The sequence below is a fragment of the Artemia sp. Qi Xiang Cuo genome, chromosome 6 (genome assembly GCF_049724085.1).
Source record: "Artemia sp. Qi Xiang Cuo chromosome 6, ASM4972408v1, whole genome shotgun sequence".
In the NCBI taxonomy this organism is placed as follows: Eukaryota; Metazoa; Arthropoda; class Branchiopoda; order Anostraca; family Artemiidae; genus Artemia; species Artemia sp. Qi Xiang Cuo.
The window spans coordinates 20,281,540-20,299,822 of record NC_142799.1 but is presented as its reverse complement, the minus strand read 5'-3'; the positions used below and the strand labels follow the sequence as shown (position 1 = coordinate 20,299,822).

General features: G+C 37.4%; 2 protein-coding genes across 2 annotated transcripts in view; both read right to left on the bottom strand.

Moving 5' to 3' along the window:
• Window positions 1-442: 442 nt before the first annotated feature.
• Window positions 443-4,000, bottom strand: LOC148950960 (uncharacterized). The gene is made up of 2 exons (XM_089090968.1): window positions 3,535-4,000; window positions 443-3,423 (listed from the first exon to the last, which is right to left on the bottom strand). Exons 1-2 carry the CDS (start codon window positions 3,998-4,000, stop codon window positions 443-445), a joined length of 3,447 nt encoding a protein of 1,148 aa, XP_088947094.1.
• Window positions 4,001-9,627: 5,627 nt separating this feature from the next.
• The window catches only part of wap (DDB1 and CUL4 associated factor wap), a 41,799-nt gene continuing 33,143 nt past the window's right edge, over window positions 9,628-18,283 (bottom strand). Inside the window, exon 6 of the mRNA XM_089090528.1 lies at window positions 9,628-11,508. Coding sequence (XP_088946654.1) covers window positions 11,215-11,508 — 294 coding nt within the window. The 3' untranslated portion in view covers window positions 9,628-11,214. The remainder of the gene's footprint in view (window positions 11,509-18,283) is intronic.

Sequence of the window (18,283 nt, the reverse complement as noted above, 5' to 3'; positions counted from 1 at the left end):
ACACAAACTCAGAAACACACAAATACACATAGAACGCAGACAGAAACACACACACTGACAGACACAAACACAGACAGCACAAACACACTCACACACACACACACACACACACACACACATAGATGCTAAAACACACAAACACAGACATGCACACACCCATACACACAAAAACACACACACATAACCTAGCTTAACCTACCCTAACTTAAACTAGCCTAACTTAACTTAAGCTAACCTAAAAATCCACCCACCCAACCCCATCCTGACCTAGCCTACCCACCCACTAAAACCCAATATAACCAAACCCAGCCTAACCAAAAAACTACTTGTAGTTAACCTAACCTCCCCACCCACCCAGCTCTTTCCTAGTCCAACTTGACCTAACTTGGCCTAGCCTAGCTTTTCCTAATCTAACCAAAAATCCTGAACATCGTACTGGTTTCTATTTAAGAGGTGATTCCTGGAAAGAAAGTTGAAGCTCTTCATCAAAAGTCAAGTAGCTTTTTAAAAACTTTGGTGTGTCTAACCGTTCAATTATATCACATAATTTGGCTTGACATGTATAATTTACGATAACATGCCGGCATATTGATTTCAGAGAATTTGATTCATTAAAGGCCAGGTTGTACAGTATAGGACCCAACTTCATTGTAGCTGTTTTTTCTATAGTGTATTTATCTATTAGATCTTTAAGCAATTTTTTATATTCGTCTTTTTTTTTGTTGTGATGATAAATTGCTTTTTTTCCTAGAAGATATTCAGCTATAGCAAACTTTCTCTCGGAAACAGCATATTGTAACGATGTAAACTCATCCCTATCTAAAGCATTTATAGGTGCTCCTTTTGAAAGAAGTAACTTGACAATTTCTAGATTATCTCCAGTATTTTCTCTCACCGCCCAGTGTAATGGAGTACGCCTTTTATCATCTAAAGCGTCTATATGTGCACCCTTTGTAAGAAGAAACTGACAAATTTCTAGGGTACCTTGTGCAGCAAAATAATGTAAAGCCCGATTGCCATACTTCGAATAGACGTTTGCTCCCTTTTCTAAAAGATAATTAACTACAGACATTCGCCTATTTTGCAAGGCACAATGTAAAGGAGTCCAACCGTCATCATCTAAAATGTCTATGTGTGCACCCTTTGAAACAAGTAATTGACACATGTGTACTTGACCTTTTGCAGCAGCTAAGTGTAAGGGTGTAAATCCCCAATCTTCCTGATTGCCAGCCTTTAAATTGAGGTTTGATCCCTTTTCTATGAGATAACAAGCCACGGATGTTTGCCCATTTTTCACGGCCATATGCAAAGGAGTACGACCCTTATTATCTAACACGTCTACTTGTGCACCCTTTGAAACTAGTAACTGACAAATATCTAGTTTGTTCTCTCTGGCAGCATAATGCAACGGTGCAAGCCCATACTTATCCAAAATATGTGTAGGTGCACCTCTTGAAAGAAGTAACTTGACAATTTCTGCTTTATTTCCTTCTTCTGTTCTACAAAAATCTACTCTTCTTCCTTCTTCCTTCACGGCCAAATGTAAAGGAGTTCGTCTTTCATCATCCAAAATGTCTATATGGGCACCCTTTGAAACAAGTAATTGACACATGTCTATTTGACCATGTTTAGCAGCAAAGTGTAAGGGTGTATATCCACAATCTGGAGATGTATATCCATCTCCCTGATAGCCAGCCTTTAAATTGAGGTTTGCTCCCATTTCTATGAGATAACTAGCCACGGATGTTTGCCCATTTTTCGCGGCAATATGTAAAGGAGTACGACACTTTTTATTTAAACCGTCTATATGCGAGCCCTCTGAAACAAGTAACTGACACATTTCTAGTTTACCTCGTTCAGCAGCAATTTGCAAAGGTGTGTAATTGTAAGGTGTGAAATTGGGGTTTGCTCCCTTTCTTAAGAGATACTTAGCTACAGATATGTGTCCTTTTTTTGCGGCACAATATAAAGGAGTGCAGATATATCCAATGTTTATATGGGCACCCTTTGAAACAAGTAATTGACAAATGCCTAGTTCACCTTCTGTAGCAGCAACATGTAAAGGTGATTTTATATGACCGGTCATTGAACGTCTGACTCCAGCCGTCAAATTGAGGTCTTCTAAAAGCTCAATTCCTCCCTCTTCTAAAAGATGTTTAGCTGCAGATATATGCCCTTCTTTTGCGGCCCAATGCAAAGGACGGTAAAATTTATTCAAGTGCATGCGTGACTTGTAAAAAAGTAACTGAAAAATATCTAGATTGTTCCGTCTTGCAGCATAGTGTAACGGTGTAAACCCATCTTTATCTTCAGCATCTACAGATGCACCTCCTGAAAGTAATAACTTGACAATTTCTAGTTTATCTTTTACTTTTGTTCTTGTTACAAAACTTTTCTCTTCTTTCACGGCCCAGTGTAAAGGAGTACGATTTTTATGATCTAAATCATTTATATCTGCACCGTTTGAAACAAGTAACTGACAAATGTCTAGTCTACCTTGTGAAACAAAATAATTTAGATAACAGTGTTTCAGACTGAGGTTTGCTCCCTTTTCTAAAAGATAATTAGCTACAGACATTCGGCCTTTTTCCAAGGCATAATATAAAGGAGTCAAACCGTCACTATCTAAAATGTCTATGTGTACACCCTTTGAAACAAGTAATTGACACATGTGTACTTGACCTTTTGCAGCAGCTAAGTGTAAGGGTGTATATCCGCCACTTGCCTTTAAATTGAGGTTTGCTCCATTTTCTAAGAGATACATAGCAACAGATACGTGTCCTTTTTTTGCGGCACAATGTAAAGGAGTGCGATATTCGCCATCGAAGATGTTTATATGGGCACCCTTTGAAACAAGTAACTGACATATGCCTAGTTTACCTTTAGTAGCAGCAACATGTAAAGGTGATTTTACAATATGTTTTTTACGGAATCGGACGCAAGCCCTCAAATTAAGATTTTCTAAAAGCTGAATTCCTCCCTCTTCTAAAAGATATTTAGCTACAGATATTTGCCCTTCTTTTAAAGCCCATTGAGTGTAATACGTCAAGTGTATGCGCGCCTTTGAAAAAAGTAACTTAAAAATATCTAGATTGTTCCGTTTTGCAGCATAATGTAACGGCGTAAACCCATGCTTATCTTTAGCATGTATATGCGCGCCCTTTGAAACAAGTAACTGACAAATGCCTAGTTCACCTTCTTCAGCAGCAGTGTGTAAAGGTGTGTAATAATCTCTAAGACTCTTCAAATTGGGGTTTGCTCCCTTTGCTAAGAAATACATAACTACAGATATATGTCCTTTTTTTGCGGCACAATGTAAAGGAGTGCGATATTCACCATCGAAGATGTTTATATGGGCACCCTTTGAAACAAGTGACTGACATATGCCTAGTTTACCTTTGGTAGCAGCAATATGTAATTGGGTGTAAACACATTCTGCCTTGACAGGTACTGACAAGCTCGAATTTTTAAAGCTCAGGTTACGAGTTTTTCTTTTTTTTGGATTTACAGCCTGGCTACCTGGGTTCCTCATTTCTTCAAAATGCCTTTTTCTTGACGGTTCAAGCTTGGAAATGTTTACACCCGGTTCACTGCATAATCGTGTAGAAATAAATTTTGCCTTGACAGGTACTAACGCGCTCGAATTTTCAAGGCTCAAGTTACGAGTTTTTCTTTTTTTTGAATTCACAGCCTTGCTACCTGGGTTACTCATTTCTTCATAATGCCTTTTTCTTGACGGTTCAAGCTTAGAAAGGCTTACATCCGATTCATTGCACAATCGTGTGGAAATACATTTTGCCTTGACAGGTACTAACGTGCACGAATTTTCGAAGCTTAGGTCATGAATTTTCTTTTTTCTCAAACTTACAGCCTTGCTAGGACCTCGGTTACTCTTTTTTTCTAAAGGACTTTTTCTTGACTTTAATCTGGTAGAAATACTTTCTGCCTCGACAGGCATGGACCAGCTTGTATCTACAGAATTTTTGTTCCAAGTTCTCATTCGCTTTATATCTACAGTCATGGTGGAATTTGGCTCACTTATTTCCACATTGTTTGAGTTCACAACCTTAGAAACACAGTTATCTTTGGTTCTAACTATAAAAGCTTTCTCTTCATTCATGGTCATATGCAAACGAGTACGTCTTTTATGATCTAAAGCGTCTATATGAGCACCCTTTGGAATAAGTAACTGACACGTGTTTAGTTTACCTTCTGCTGCAGCATGGTGTAAAGATTTTTCAAGGCTCAAGTCACAAGCCTTTCTTTTTTTTGGGTTCTCAGTTTTGCTGCCTGGATCATTCATCTCTTCAAAAGGCCTTTTTCTTGACGGTTCAAGCTCAGAAATGTGTGCACCCGATTTATCACGTAATTGGGTGGAAATGCATTCCGCCCTGTCATGACCAGACCCGCTTGAATTCGGAAAGCTCAAATCAAGACTTTTTCTTTGTCTTGAATTCGCAGCATTGTGACCTGCGTCACATGTTTGTTGAAAAAGTTTTCCTGACCGTTTAATTTTACAAATGTATGTACCAGGTTCCTCTTGTAATCCGGTGGACATACATTCAACCATAAAAGGTACTAAAACCCTCGAATTTACAAAGCTCATGTCATGAGTTTTCTTTTTTCTCAAATTTACAGCCTTGCTAGGACTTTGGTTACTTCTTTGTTCTAAATGACCTTTTCTTGACTTTAATCTGGTGGAAATACTTTCTTCTTCAGCAGGGACTGAAGCGCTAGTATCTACAAAACTTCTGTTCCAAGTTTTCATTTGTTTTATATCTACAGTCATGCTGGAATTTGACTCACTTATTTCCACAGTAGTTGAGTTTACAACCTTAGAAACACTGTTAGCCATAGAGGATTCTAGGTTACCATCGTCACTTTTGTCAAACCTTTTGTAATCTTCTCTCATTGCCTTATGTTTTGAAACTGACAAACGATTTTCAAAAGCCAACTTGTTTATAGAGTCGATGACGTAAGTATCCAAATTTAGAGTTAATTACGCAAAGTATCCTTATCACGTCATATTTTCTTGTGTATGATGTCATAACAGTGCTAATCAGCCTCTGCTTCTTTAAATAAATTAATATATGGTTAGGTGTCTTACCATTGTGTAAATACCATCTTAACTTTGGGCCATTTAATGACCAAACACTGCAATTTTATAACTCGACTGTTATACTTACGAAATTGCAGCAGTCTGTAGCCATTGCAGTTTTCTTTTCCTATACCTAATTTCCCTACCTCTACGCACAGTTTATAGACAGTAAGCTTATCGCAGATAATTTCTGGTCTTCAGTCTCGGTGCGAACAAAAAGCTCCTCCCACTTGTTTCTCCCTTAGCGGATTAGTCTGTTATCGTCAATCACTAAGAAATGGTTACCAAGTGCATTATTTGTAATAGCGGGTTTCCACTTGTTTCGTGTCCAAGAGAAATCTGACTTGTCTACCCGCGAAAAGATCTGATAACGCCTATGTTTCTATCTGCAAAAACGTTCTCCGGAGCACTCGCACCCCTGTCGGGGTTTTTAAAATGGGAGAGATAGAGAATGATCATACTGCTAATTCTATAAACTGTGCCTCTAGGACATATCTATATCTCTTTAGATATATATCTCTAGGATACCATCTATCTCTATGTGTACCGACCTGCGCGTTTAAATCTCCAAATAAAAACCCTGTATTTCTACCTGGGTATTAGATGCGTAACACAGTCATGACCTATTCCCATCTTAGTCACTACTATTCCCGTCGGTTCTGCAGGGACACATACAACAAATAAAACCGTGCACTTTTTAGTCATAAAATGAGAGACTAGCATTCTATTATTAATACCTTTCCAACCTCAACAAAACTTAGCAGCTTCCTTATTCATCAAAAGCACTACTCCGTGTCTATGTACCTCATCCTTCGTGAAAGAGTAAATTAAATGAAAAAATATTTTTTTTTCAACTGAAAGTAAGGAGCAATATCAAAAATTAAAACGAACAGAAATTATTACGTATATGAAATAAGTTACCCCTCCTCCAGATCTCGCTCTTAACGCTGAAGTTTTCTTTATAGAATAAAAAAAACTATTATTCTAATTTAACAGCCATTGTGTTTCAGGAGTCGTTCTTAAAGAATTCGGACATAAAATCAAATTTTAGCATAAAGAGCAAGGTCTTGAGGAGGGGTAATATTTTTCATATACGCAATAATTTTTGTTCGTTTTAAGTTTTGATATTGCTCCTTACTTTGAGTTTAACAAAAAACTTGTTTTTTTTTCATTTAATTTCTGGTCGTTTTTAAATAATGCCGGGAGATCCAGCTTCCCTCCATGGAAAATTCCCACGTAGTAAGTTCTTTCCCCATAAAAGACCCCCCCCCTTGCAAGGGAAATTTTCCCAGACAATTCCATTCTAGCTCAAAATTCAATCCGGAAAGTTTCTTGCGGGCGATACCGGGTTAAAATTTTTTCTTAGGTCACTTTCATTTGAAAAATACTTTAATTTTAAATTGTTTTTTTTTTAATCATTCGAGAAATCCCCTCCTCTATGGAAAAGTTTTCCCGGAAATGGCCCCTCCTCCACCCCTAGTAGAAAGTTGCTCACACAGGAAGTTCCCTCTGGAAAATGTATTCCGTGGAAAATTCCCCAATGGAGGAATTCACTCATGGAAAATCCCCTCCCAACTGAAAGATACTCTAGACAATTCAAACCCAGTAAAAATTTCCCGGGGACGATTCCCCTTAACATCTCAAATTGTAAAATTGAGCTGGCAATGAGGAAGTAAGACAAATAAAAATAATTTCGTATAGGACTTCTGGTAAATTACCTGAGTGTAAAATTCCCCCTGGAAAGCTCACCCCGCGCAAAATTCCCTCCCGACGGAAATCCTTCCCCCTAAAAAAGTTTCGGTATATTTCCCAATAACAAATGCAATGCAATAACAATAACAAATGGTTAACAATTTGCAACTTCATGACTTACAGACCTTTCCCCAGGGGCTGTGGGCGGGCCATTTTATCCCCAGGGGCACGTTTACTGAGCTTTCGACTGTGCTGTACAAAATGGGTATCTCAACATTTTGAAAATTTTAATTGGTTGACTTTGAGAGGGAAAGGGTTATGGGAGGGGGCTAGCTGCCCTCCAATTTTTTGATCACTTAAAAACGGCACCAAACTTGTAATTTCTGTTAGAATGAGTCCTTTCCCGATATTCTAGGGCCTTTGGTTTGATGCAATCACCCCAGGGGAAAGCAAACAAATAAACACGCATCCGTGATCTTTCTCCTGGCGAAAAATACAAAATTTCGCATTTTTACAAATGGGAGCTTGAAATTTCTACAATAGGGTTCTCGGATACGTTGAATTTGATGGTGTGATTTTCATTAAGGTTCCTTTTAATCCAAACCACATGATCCCTTTTCGGACTTTGGCCAAGATGATCAGAAGAAACTTTAACACATCTTAGTTAGCAGGGCTGTTCATAGTAGCCATTTGCAGAAATTCACGTTCTAGCCGGTGATTTAAAAAAAAAAGGCGGTAACTACCTCAATTCCAAAAAATCAAATGCTCCAGGCAATGTACCCAAAACCGTTAATGATTTCTCTCGAGCAAGATTAAAATATACAAGTTTCGTTAAAAACTAATATTCCTTTTAGCAAGAATTTGCACCTTTTTACATTAGAATTCAAATAATAATATTTTGTCTGCTTCTTCCTGGAGGTCAGTTTAAATTTCAAGTCAGATTTTTAGGAAGGGTTTATTTAGATAAAGATATATTGATATGTATGCACATCAGACATGGAAAGTTTTCGTTTTTTCATGCATTTTTTATTCAATGCGTCTCAAATAGGTCTTCTATTGTTTCTTTCCAGAGCCTTCTTGGCTATTTTATCTTTCCTGGGAGACTTTAATACTCTTGTTCAACTGTGTGACGGCTGTCTACATACTAACTTGCTCGATACTGCTCAGATACTAACCCTCATACTGCTCGGGTAACAAAACTAAGACTACAGAAGATTGGGTAGATGTTTCAGGGCCGAAAAAAAAACGAATAAAAAGGAGTGGCAATGTCAATTACTTAACACAAATATGAAATACTATTTACACCAAATGCACTACAAACAATCGTTTTGCATCGAAGTTACAATAGTAAACCTAGCTCCATTTTGGCTATGGAGTTGTCTTCAAATTCTTGTGTTTACTTCAATATAATGAATGTTAAAATAAAAAAAAGTATGAGTTGTTTTTTTTTATACTTTCCCTAAAAATATGACCATCAAATACCTTCTTTGGTCAAGCCCCAATCTAAAAATTTTTCATTTTATTTTTATAAAATCAGTAGTACAAACGAATATTGGAAAGGGGTTATCTACTTCTAAACTATGGGACTGGGTCTTCGGGGATCCTCAAGTGAGCCTCGAGAAATCAAGGACTTAATAATCGGATCATAAGTTCTAGTACCAGAGCCTGGAATTCTTAAAGTTAACCCCAAGATTCCCGAGGGTGTATACTTTAAATCCAAAATAGCCCAACATCCGCAAAAGTGGATGTTCTCTGTTTTTAAGAATTGTTATATGATACTGTTTTGGGATTATTATTGTTAGATGTTATATGATTTTACTGGAATGTCCAATTAATAATCCAATTAATGGATTTGAAATTACTGGAATGAAAATTTCGAATTCTATACTTACTGGCGACTGCACCCTCTACTTCATTTTATATTAATGAAATTTCAAAATTATAAAATGATTATAACCGTTAGACTATTTATTCAAAATTTCGCGCTCCTAAAATTCCTGCGCCCAGGGCAACAGCTTTTCCCCCTTAAACTGCCCCTCTACTTCCGCAAGAATCAGCACAAAGCTGTCTAGTGCTCAATAAAGAACAGCAAAAAACAATGAAAACACAATAATGTTTGGAAGTGAACTGTAAATGGACAGAAAAAACATCGGGAAGAAAAAAAAGAGTTCACTTCAAAAGGTTAGTGTTTTTTTTTTTTTTTTTTTTTTTTTTTTATGTGCTGATTTTTGAGAACAGGGGTATCAGTCAATCAAAATTTAGCAAAGCATTGAACAAGGATTCAAGATAAAATATAAATACAACTGATCCATTTTGTTCACTATTTCATTTGCCGATAGATGGCTTAGGGGGTAGTAGCCCTGCTCCTGCTTGTGATGATTCCTGTTTATTTCAGTTTAATTTAAGATTTGGTTAGTTATTCTAACATATATTAGTGAATAAGGATTAGCCTAGTTTCGGTAGTCAACTGACGTCGAAATATTCCTTGTTACAGCGCAAAAGCGAAGTCTGAGGAATATGGGAAGCTCCGTTCTTTTGAACAAGGGATCTGTTTGAAAATAGAAAAATTATAAAGTCTGAAAAAACTAGTAAGATGTGAAACAAGCAAAAAGTCATAGCAAAATAAGAGACAAATAATGTTCCGTGGAGTTAACATGAAATGGTGATTATCCTTTTAAAGTGTAAGTTAACTGGGCGAGAACCACCTAAATTTTCAAAAGAAACGGGACAGATTTACAATAAAAAACAAAACGCCCATATATTAGATACACAAATATTATTTTTTTAAAATTCAATAAATATAGCCCTGTAAAATTTGAAAAAACCCCCCCCGTTAGTTAAAACGCTAATATACTCGAAATTAAAAAAACAACAATTTTAGTCAAGGTATTTTCATTACAAAATCGGATATTTTAATTATCAATGTAAAACAATAACATAATAGCAACATTTTTCAATAAATAAGCACTACAAATCAAAATATTTAAATTAAGATTAAAAAATTAAAATATCAAATAAAAATCATTCTCCCCATGCATGCCACAGGTACTTTCCAAGTAAGAGACTCTACCACTGCAGGTTCTAGCTCATAAGCCATCACTAGCACTAATCAACCTGCAGTCGAAACACGGATGAACATTCCATCAGCGTTCCATATTATCACTAACTGTTAGTCTTTAGAATCACTCTAAAATTGAAGAAAACAAGCTCATTCCTCCTACAATTACAACGCTAAGAATGGAACAAACATAGTAACTAATTATTAATGATAATGGGCTCTAAGAAGCACTGACCTGTTCAATTCTATACTCTGAACGAATCAAGCTATTACATTAGATATTAAAAGCGATGCAACATGAAACGGCATTCATTCAAGAACAAAAGAATTCATCGTAGGGTTGCGATTTATTCAAACTCATATTTGTTTAATTTGCAAAAATTTAGAGGGGGAGGGACAAAATGTATTTTTTCAAAATCTAAGGAGCCGGAAATTGTCATTTTTGTCAATATTTAAAATGAGAATACCAAAAACGGTGTTTATAATAATTTAAACCGAAATTTTCTTTTAGAATTTACGAGAGAATGGCAAAAACCTAGGGATGCACCCCCCCCCCCCCAACTGATGCTGCTGTAGCAATTTCTTATAACTATAAATGTGTTCACAATACTGTGTTATTTTCTGCACTTAAAATAACAAGAATGCATTTGTTTTTCGTCGTCAAAAAAAAAAATAATAACTGTACGTTTGTTTTTCAAAAAAAAAAAATAACTGTACGTGATTAATTTTATCATTACCGTTAACTGAGATCTGAAACACACCCAAAATGCAGACAAAATATACAGACATCGATAAACAGAGCGATACACTGATAAATATATTCGAGAGTACGGAAAAGTAACACTTAAGAAGCTATACATCTACAAACTGAGCGTCTATCAACATAGAATCCAGACTCTTCATCGTCAAAATTGTTCAGTAAATTATGAAGCTTAGCCATTCTAATGAATAACTACGCTTCATTTTTCAATAATAACGTTTATGAACTGCGTGAATACAAACGGAACCAAGCAGCCCAACAGTTCAAACATAGTCTGAAAATCCTTTACAAGTCAGCTTACATTAGAAACTAAGGATACTAACAACTCTATCAAAGTGATTTCATAATAAGGGTAAGGCATGCTTCATTTATGAAGCGTGGCATCTACAAACTATATGTATATCGCTAGGCAAGATCAATACAACAGTTTAGACAGTAAGCAAATCCAAATTACGTCAACTTTTTCATAAATCAAAAACTATGACAACACTGTCGAAGTAATATCATAAAAGGGCATGCCAAGGTTCTTTTAAATTCTAAAGGTACATCTGGCATCCTTACAACAAATGTAAATCGGGGCAACACACAATAGTGGCAAAACAGCATTCAAACCCTCAATATTTCCAGGGATTTGTTATAACAAATAGCAATCCAGTCAGGTTGAGTTGGGCCCCACTGAATCTGATTTATCTCTCCTTCTGCTGCAGTATAAGCTAAAATTGGATCTTCAATGGCTCGTGGCATCTGTTGTATATCCCAGATTAGTGCTTGATGATCATCACCAGCGGTGCAAATGTGGCATGACGAATGTGGTGCCCAGGCAATGCCATTTACACAGGCTCTGTGATTGTTCAATCGGGCTACAGGAGTGCATGGAACTCGAACATCTAATATCACAACCTGAAAAAAGTGTGGAAAGTGTTACTTATTGTTAAGTATATAAGCCCGGTGACACAATTTACGTAAGTACTGTTAGCAAAAGACCTACTGCATAAAAAGAGCTGTTCCTAGACCAAATCAACGGTCTAGTGAAGAATAATTTTTGTTTTTCAAATGCTTTAGCGAGAAGCGTGAGATGTGCCCTTTCGTATGGACCATGGAGATGTTAACATGGAGATGAGTCCTCCCAATGTATCGTACAGCTCAGATATTATTTCGCATCAGAAGGGGGATAAAAAGTCATCAAATACAACTTTGCAAATCTATCAAAATATGTCAAGAAAAAAAAAACAGATTTGGGAACCCTCCTTCACCCCTCATTGAATCGTCTTAATTGTGAATCTTCCTTTATTTTCCCATGGGTGGACATTTTCCCTTTAGCATATATTTTCTCATTGTCCTGGCTTACCAGTCCTATATTGACACTATAGAAGAAACATAACTGTTTTTACTTTTATAACTTTAATAAATCAAATAATATTAACATTTTGATTACTAAATATCAGTGTATGTATATTAAACTGACAATGCACATTCATTTGTATTTTTTTCAGTAAAGTGCAAATTATACTCTGGCCTTGGGAAGGTATAGGGGTTTTGAGCCCAACTCATGTTAATTTCTGCTCGCTTTGAGTTTGACTCGAACGAGCAGTTATTTATTGTAATTTCTGTTTCTTTTGGGTTTCATTTATTTATCGACGCTGATTTGTGGTAGTTTTACCCTTGGTAGATTATTTGATTTTATTTTTGCTTCTTTTTGGTTTAATTGAGTTCTTTACTTTTTTTGGAAAAACTTATTTTGTGGCAAAAGTTTTTTTTAATTAATTTATGTTCGTTTTATATTGACTTAGTCTTTTCAGGGAAAAAGAAAATAATAGTTTGAATCTCTTCGTTTTTTTTTTAAGACTTTATAGTTCGGCCTGCTATTTGTATGCTAGAGAAAAATTTTCAGCAATTTTTAACAACATATACCCTTTTAAAAATCTGGACACAAATAGTAGTGTTTAATTTAGTTTCATACCTCCTCTAGTACACCTGAAATGGAAAACTTGATACCATTCGCAAAAAAAAAAAAACGTTTACTTTCTTTGATAGCTTGGATGGACTTACGCTATTTGGTTTGGTTAAATTTTAAGAGCAGAAGTGGCCCCGGAAGCTTGAACATAATACCCTCAGTCGTTCTTGGGATACTGCTGAGATATCTTACTGTAAATTAGCATTAACACAGTGCATTATGATTTAATCTTAAGGCAACATTTAGTTTTTCAACATAATGGACAAATGGGAGGGTGGGCGTGGGAGGTGGACTAGTTGCCCTCCAATCACTTTCGACTATTAAAAAGGGCATTAGCCCTTTCTATTTTCAACCGAATGAGCCCTTTTCGAAGTTCCTAAGACAACTCCTTCGATACAAAGTGCCCTGGCCTAAACAAAAAAAGAAAAGAAAAAAAATAATAATAAACCGTACCCATATCGATCTTTAGTATAAAAATTTCAATCCTTCCAATCACTTTCGACTATTAAAAAGGGCATTAGCCCTTTCAATTTTCAATCGAATGAGCCCTTATAAGTTTCTACGACAACGCTCTCAATAAACACCTTATATGCCCCCAGGGTATAAATTACAACCCTTACCCTGAGGGCTGTGAGGGGGTTGTCATCCCCAAAGACCTAATTTCCAGAACTTTCAACTACGTGAAACAAAATGGCTATCTCAAAATTTTGATTGGATGTGTTATGGGAAAATGGTAGGCGTGAGAGGGGATTGGAATGTCAAGCATTCCAATCACTTTCAACTATTAAAAAAGGCACTAGCCCTTTCAATTTCCAATCGAATGAGCCCTTTTGAAGTTTCTACGACAACACTTTAAAAAAAACCTTATACACCCCCGGGGTATAAATTGTAACACCTGCCCTGAGGACTGTAGGGGGGTTGTCATACTCAAAGTCCTAGCTTTCAGAACTTTAAACAGCGTTGAACAAAATTGCTATCTCAATATTTCGAGTGGAGGTGTTTGGAGAAATGGTGGGCGTGAGAGAGGGTTAGTTGCCATCCAATCACTTCCGAATATTAAAACGGGCTTTACCCGTTTCAATTTCAAATCGAATAAGCCCTTTTTGAAGTTTCTGCCACAACACTTTCTATAAAAACCTTATATGGCCCAGGGCATAACTTACAACCCTTGACTAGAGGGCTGTGAGAGGGTCGTCATCCTCAAAGACATAATTTCCGGACCTTTCAACTACGTTGAACAAAATGGCTATCTCAAAATTTTGATTGGATGTATTTGGGGAAATGGTGGGCGTGAGAAGAGGGCTACTTGCCATCCAATCACTTTCGACTATTAAAAAGAGCACTAGCCGTTTCAATTTTTAATCGAATGATTCCTTTTTGAAGTTTCTATGACAACTCTTTCTATAAAAAAAATCTTATATGCCCCCAGGGCATAAAATACAACCCTTGCCCTGAAGGCTGTGGGGGGAGTGCCGTCCTCAAAAACATAATTTCCAGACTTTTGAACTACTTTGAACAAAATGGCTACATCAAAATTTTTATTAGATGTGTTTGGGGAAATGGTGTGTGTGAGAGGGGTGTTATCCTCCAATCACTTTCGACTATTAAAAAGGGCACAAGCCCTTCTAATTTCCATCCAAATAATCCCCTTTTGATGTTTCTACAACCTCGATATCTATAAAACCCTTATATGGCCCCAGGGTATAACTTACAACCCTTGCCCTGAGGGCTATGAGGGGGTTATCATCCTCAAAGACCTAATTTCTTAAACTTTTAATTACGTTGAACAAAATGGTTATCTAAAAATATTGACTGGATGTGTTTAGGGAAAATATCGGCGTGAGAGGGGGGTTAGTTGCCCTCAAATCACTTTCGACTAGTAAAAAGGGCACTAGCCCTTTGAATTTCCAATCGAATGAGCCCTTTTTCAAGTTTCTACGACAAAGCTTTCAATAAAAACCTAATATGTCCCGAGGGCATAACTTACAACCCTTACCCTGAGGACTGTGGGGGGAGTGTCATCCTCTTAGATATAATTTCCGGACCTTTCAGCTACTTTGAACGAAATGGCTATCTCAAAATTTTGATTGGATATGTTTTGATACATGGTGGGCGTGGAAGGGATGTTAGTTGCCCCCCAATCACTTTCGACTATTAAAAAGGGCCCTAGCCATTTCAATTTCCAACCAAATGAGCTCTTTTTGAAGTTTCTACGACAACACTTTCTGTAAAAAACCTTAAACGTCCCCAGGGCATAACTTACAATCCTTGCCCTGAGGGTTGTGGGGGGGGGTTGTTGTCATCCTCAGACACCTAATGCCCGAAAATTTTAGCTACGTTGACCAAAATGCCTATATTAAAATTTTGATTGGATGTGTTTGTGAAAAAAGGGTGTGAGCGTGGAAGAGGAGTTGCCCTCCAATTACTTTCTACTGTCAAAAAGGGTACTAGCAATTTGAATTTCCAATCAAACGAGCCTTTTTTGAAGTTTCTACGACAACGCTTTCTATAAAAACCTTATATGCCCCCAGGGCATAATTTAAAACCCTTGCCCTGAGGGCTGCGGGGGAGTGTCCTCCGCAAAAACATAAGATCTATCTGGAAATCAACTACGCTGAACAAAATGGCTCTCTCAAAATTTTGATTGGATGTGTTTGGGGAAATGGTGGGCGTGGAAGGGATGTTAGTTGCCTCCCAATCACTTTCGACTTTTAAAAAGGGCACAAGCCACTCCAATTTCCAATCAAATGAGCCCTTTCCGATGGAATGAACCCTTTTCGAAGTTTCTACGACAACTCCTTCGATACTAAGTGCCCTGGTCTAAAGAAAAAATATAAAAAATAATACATTGTGCCAACATCGTTCTTTACTTAGACTGCGCGATTGCGCTGCCTATGATTTCAGATACACAAGCATGAAGAGGAAAAAACATCAACTTTTAGGATTTGACTAACTGAATATATTTCAAGGGAGCTGTTCAAAGACCAAATTGACCCTTTGCTGGAACAATTCTTACTTCCAACTATTTTTTTTTTTTTTTTTGATAAGTAAGAGTAAGAGATGGGCACTTTCGTTTGGGGCATGAAATATACGTTTCACACATTTGTGTTTTTTTCTGTTTATTTTAACTAGTTCATGATTATAGCGATTTAGTAGAGAAAAATGACACTCAGCGGCAGATAATAGTTTGGCTTTTAGGAATTTTTCGATACCACTTTACTCAATACAGTCTAGATTATAGATTTTATTTTGACAAAATATGGTTGATCCTCTAGACCAGATTCCCAGCCACTTTTTATGTTCATAACATTTAAATCTGACAATATCTCTTCTCCCTTACCACACCTCCCTTATCTCCCGTACCTCATATCCGTTACAATAGACAACAAGAATTTTCTAATAGCATTCATCGCATTCCGTAACATTTAGTATTTGCCATCCATTCTTTTATAAGTTCTTCCGCTTTTTTTTAACTACACAAAAATCGTTCTCGACTCCGAGTTGTGAAACCTGCTTCAAACAAAGGTAAATGCATAAACTAAGCTGTGTGCATTTTGTACAATTTCAGGTTAAGTAATACCGTATATGTCAGATTCTCCTGTAACACCGCAAACACCCAGAATATCCATGAGGAGTCGTCACTAACGGTCCTGAAATTCCAATAAGGAGGTCATCAAAAGCCTAAAAACACATCAAAACCTGACGAGAAAATAATAAATTAAATTTTTGCCAATCTGGTAAGTTGAATTTTTTCAATCCAGGGTTTCATTCCCATGGACCCCCCCCCCCCCCGCTCCACCCACTCTACAGGAAATGTGAAATTGAGCAGCCGAAGGAAATCAAGACAAATAAAAAGTGAAGAAAAGTAAGGATTCTTGAATATGCCACCTGTATTCCGAAATATACGTAGAATATCATAGGCAACGCTCTACCGTTGCCTATAGCAAAAGGTCGTAAGGATTCAATGCATTATTTATTCTTTTTTTTACAGACACTTCGTATAGAGCCGTAGATAATAGAAGCTTTGTAGGGGACTCGTTCGATTCAAAATTCAAAGTTCTAATACGCCTTTTGAGAGTTAAAAGGGACGAGAGGGCAACTAGTCTCCTTCCCGAGTCATTTTTAGTTGCCCTTCTCCCAAGCTCATCCAATAAAAATTTTTAGATAGGTATTTTGTTCAAAACAATCCAAAGGTAAAACAACTCTGTCTCCAGAGACAGCATAACCCCCCCCCCCCCAGCTATGCAAGTTTCCCATTTTATACCCATCAGCTTGTTCTTTAGGAAAGGTGACATGTTTAACCTTGAGTCTACAACAACGCTCAGGCTATTAAGGTGAAACTTTCAGGAGATGTTGAGTCACATTAAACGAAATCAAAAGAACCTAACTGCATGCTGCTTGCCAAAAAGCCCATCAGCAATATCTCAGGAGTGCCTCAGTATATGAAGTTAAAGTTTCAGGGTATGTTGAAAAGTGATTGAAGGGCAAACAACACCACTCAAACTTTCTCACCTTTTTTATACCCCCCCCCCCCATCAACACCAATCGCAACTTTGAGGAAGACATTTTTTTAGAAAATTTTTTCCAATAACTATTCCTCCGGAGATGACATGGTCCCCTGCAGCCATTCCGGCAAGCGTTGTAATTATGCAATTTCAACCATTGTTTTTATTAAGAATTTATTATTGGATAAAGGGGCGAGGATAGTTGATCCGGGTGGGTCAAAAAAGCCAATGGCATTAAGGTAAAAGTTCCTGGAATGCTGAACTAAGTCAAAAGATACTATGCGCATCCAGGTTATTAAAAGAGTATATCTGCAAAACCTCAGGAACAACTGAGGGCACTAAGTTGAAACTTTCCTAGCATACTAAAGAGAATATTGAAAAGGAATCAAAGGGCATTCAGCCCCCTTCCCATGGCCTTTTTACCTGCCCTTCCCCAAATACATCTGATCAAAATTAGGGATTGCTAAAGATCAAATATCTATGCTTTTAAGGATGAGATGACCCCCCCCCCCCAGTATTATTGTACATTTTCCATTTTGTATTGATTGGAACAGGTCTACTTGGCCTGTCGGATAAAATCAACAGTGTACAAACCAAGAACCAGCTTAAATAATATAACGTTCGGCATATCTCCCCCCCCCCCAAAAAAAAACAACTATTCCAATAACTACTCCAAAAAAGGTCCAATAACTATTCCTCTGGAGATGACATGGTCCCCTGCAGCCATCCCGGCAGGCGTTGTAATTATGCAATTTCAACCATTGCTTGTATGAAGGATTTATCAAGGAGGCACACTTGTGCCTCTATAAAGAGGCGACCCACCACAATGTTAAGCGATTTCAGGTCCAATAGGTCGCAGAGAGACGGCAGTAATCGAATTTTGTAGCCCAAGGTCAAACTAAGAAATTTCCAAAATTTCATCCTCCTCCGACTTTATCTTCATGGGGTAAACTGGGCCGGAAGTTCGGACCCTCCCACCACAGCCCCCCGTTAACGATGTCCGATTGGGCTGAAATTTAGAGGGTAGGCTTTCCTAGGGCCCGGGAGCTTATCCTCGAAATTTCAGCTCAAACCGATCACTCCTTCCCTGTTTTCAAAAAAACAAATATAGCCACTTAAATTTCATCATCTCTTTTTTTTTCTTAGCCACGCCTACAGGCCATAGTTGGCAACGGATCCGGGTGAATGAGGACTCATTCGAAGCAGAATTCGACCT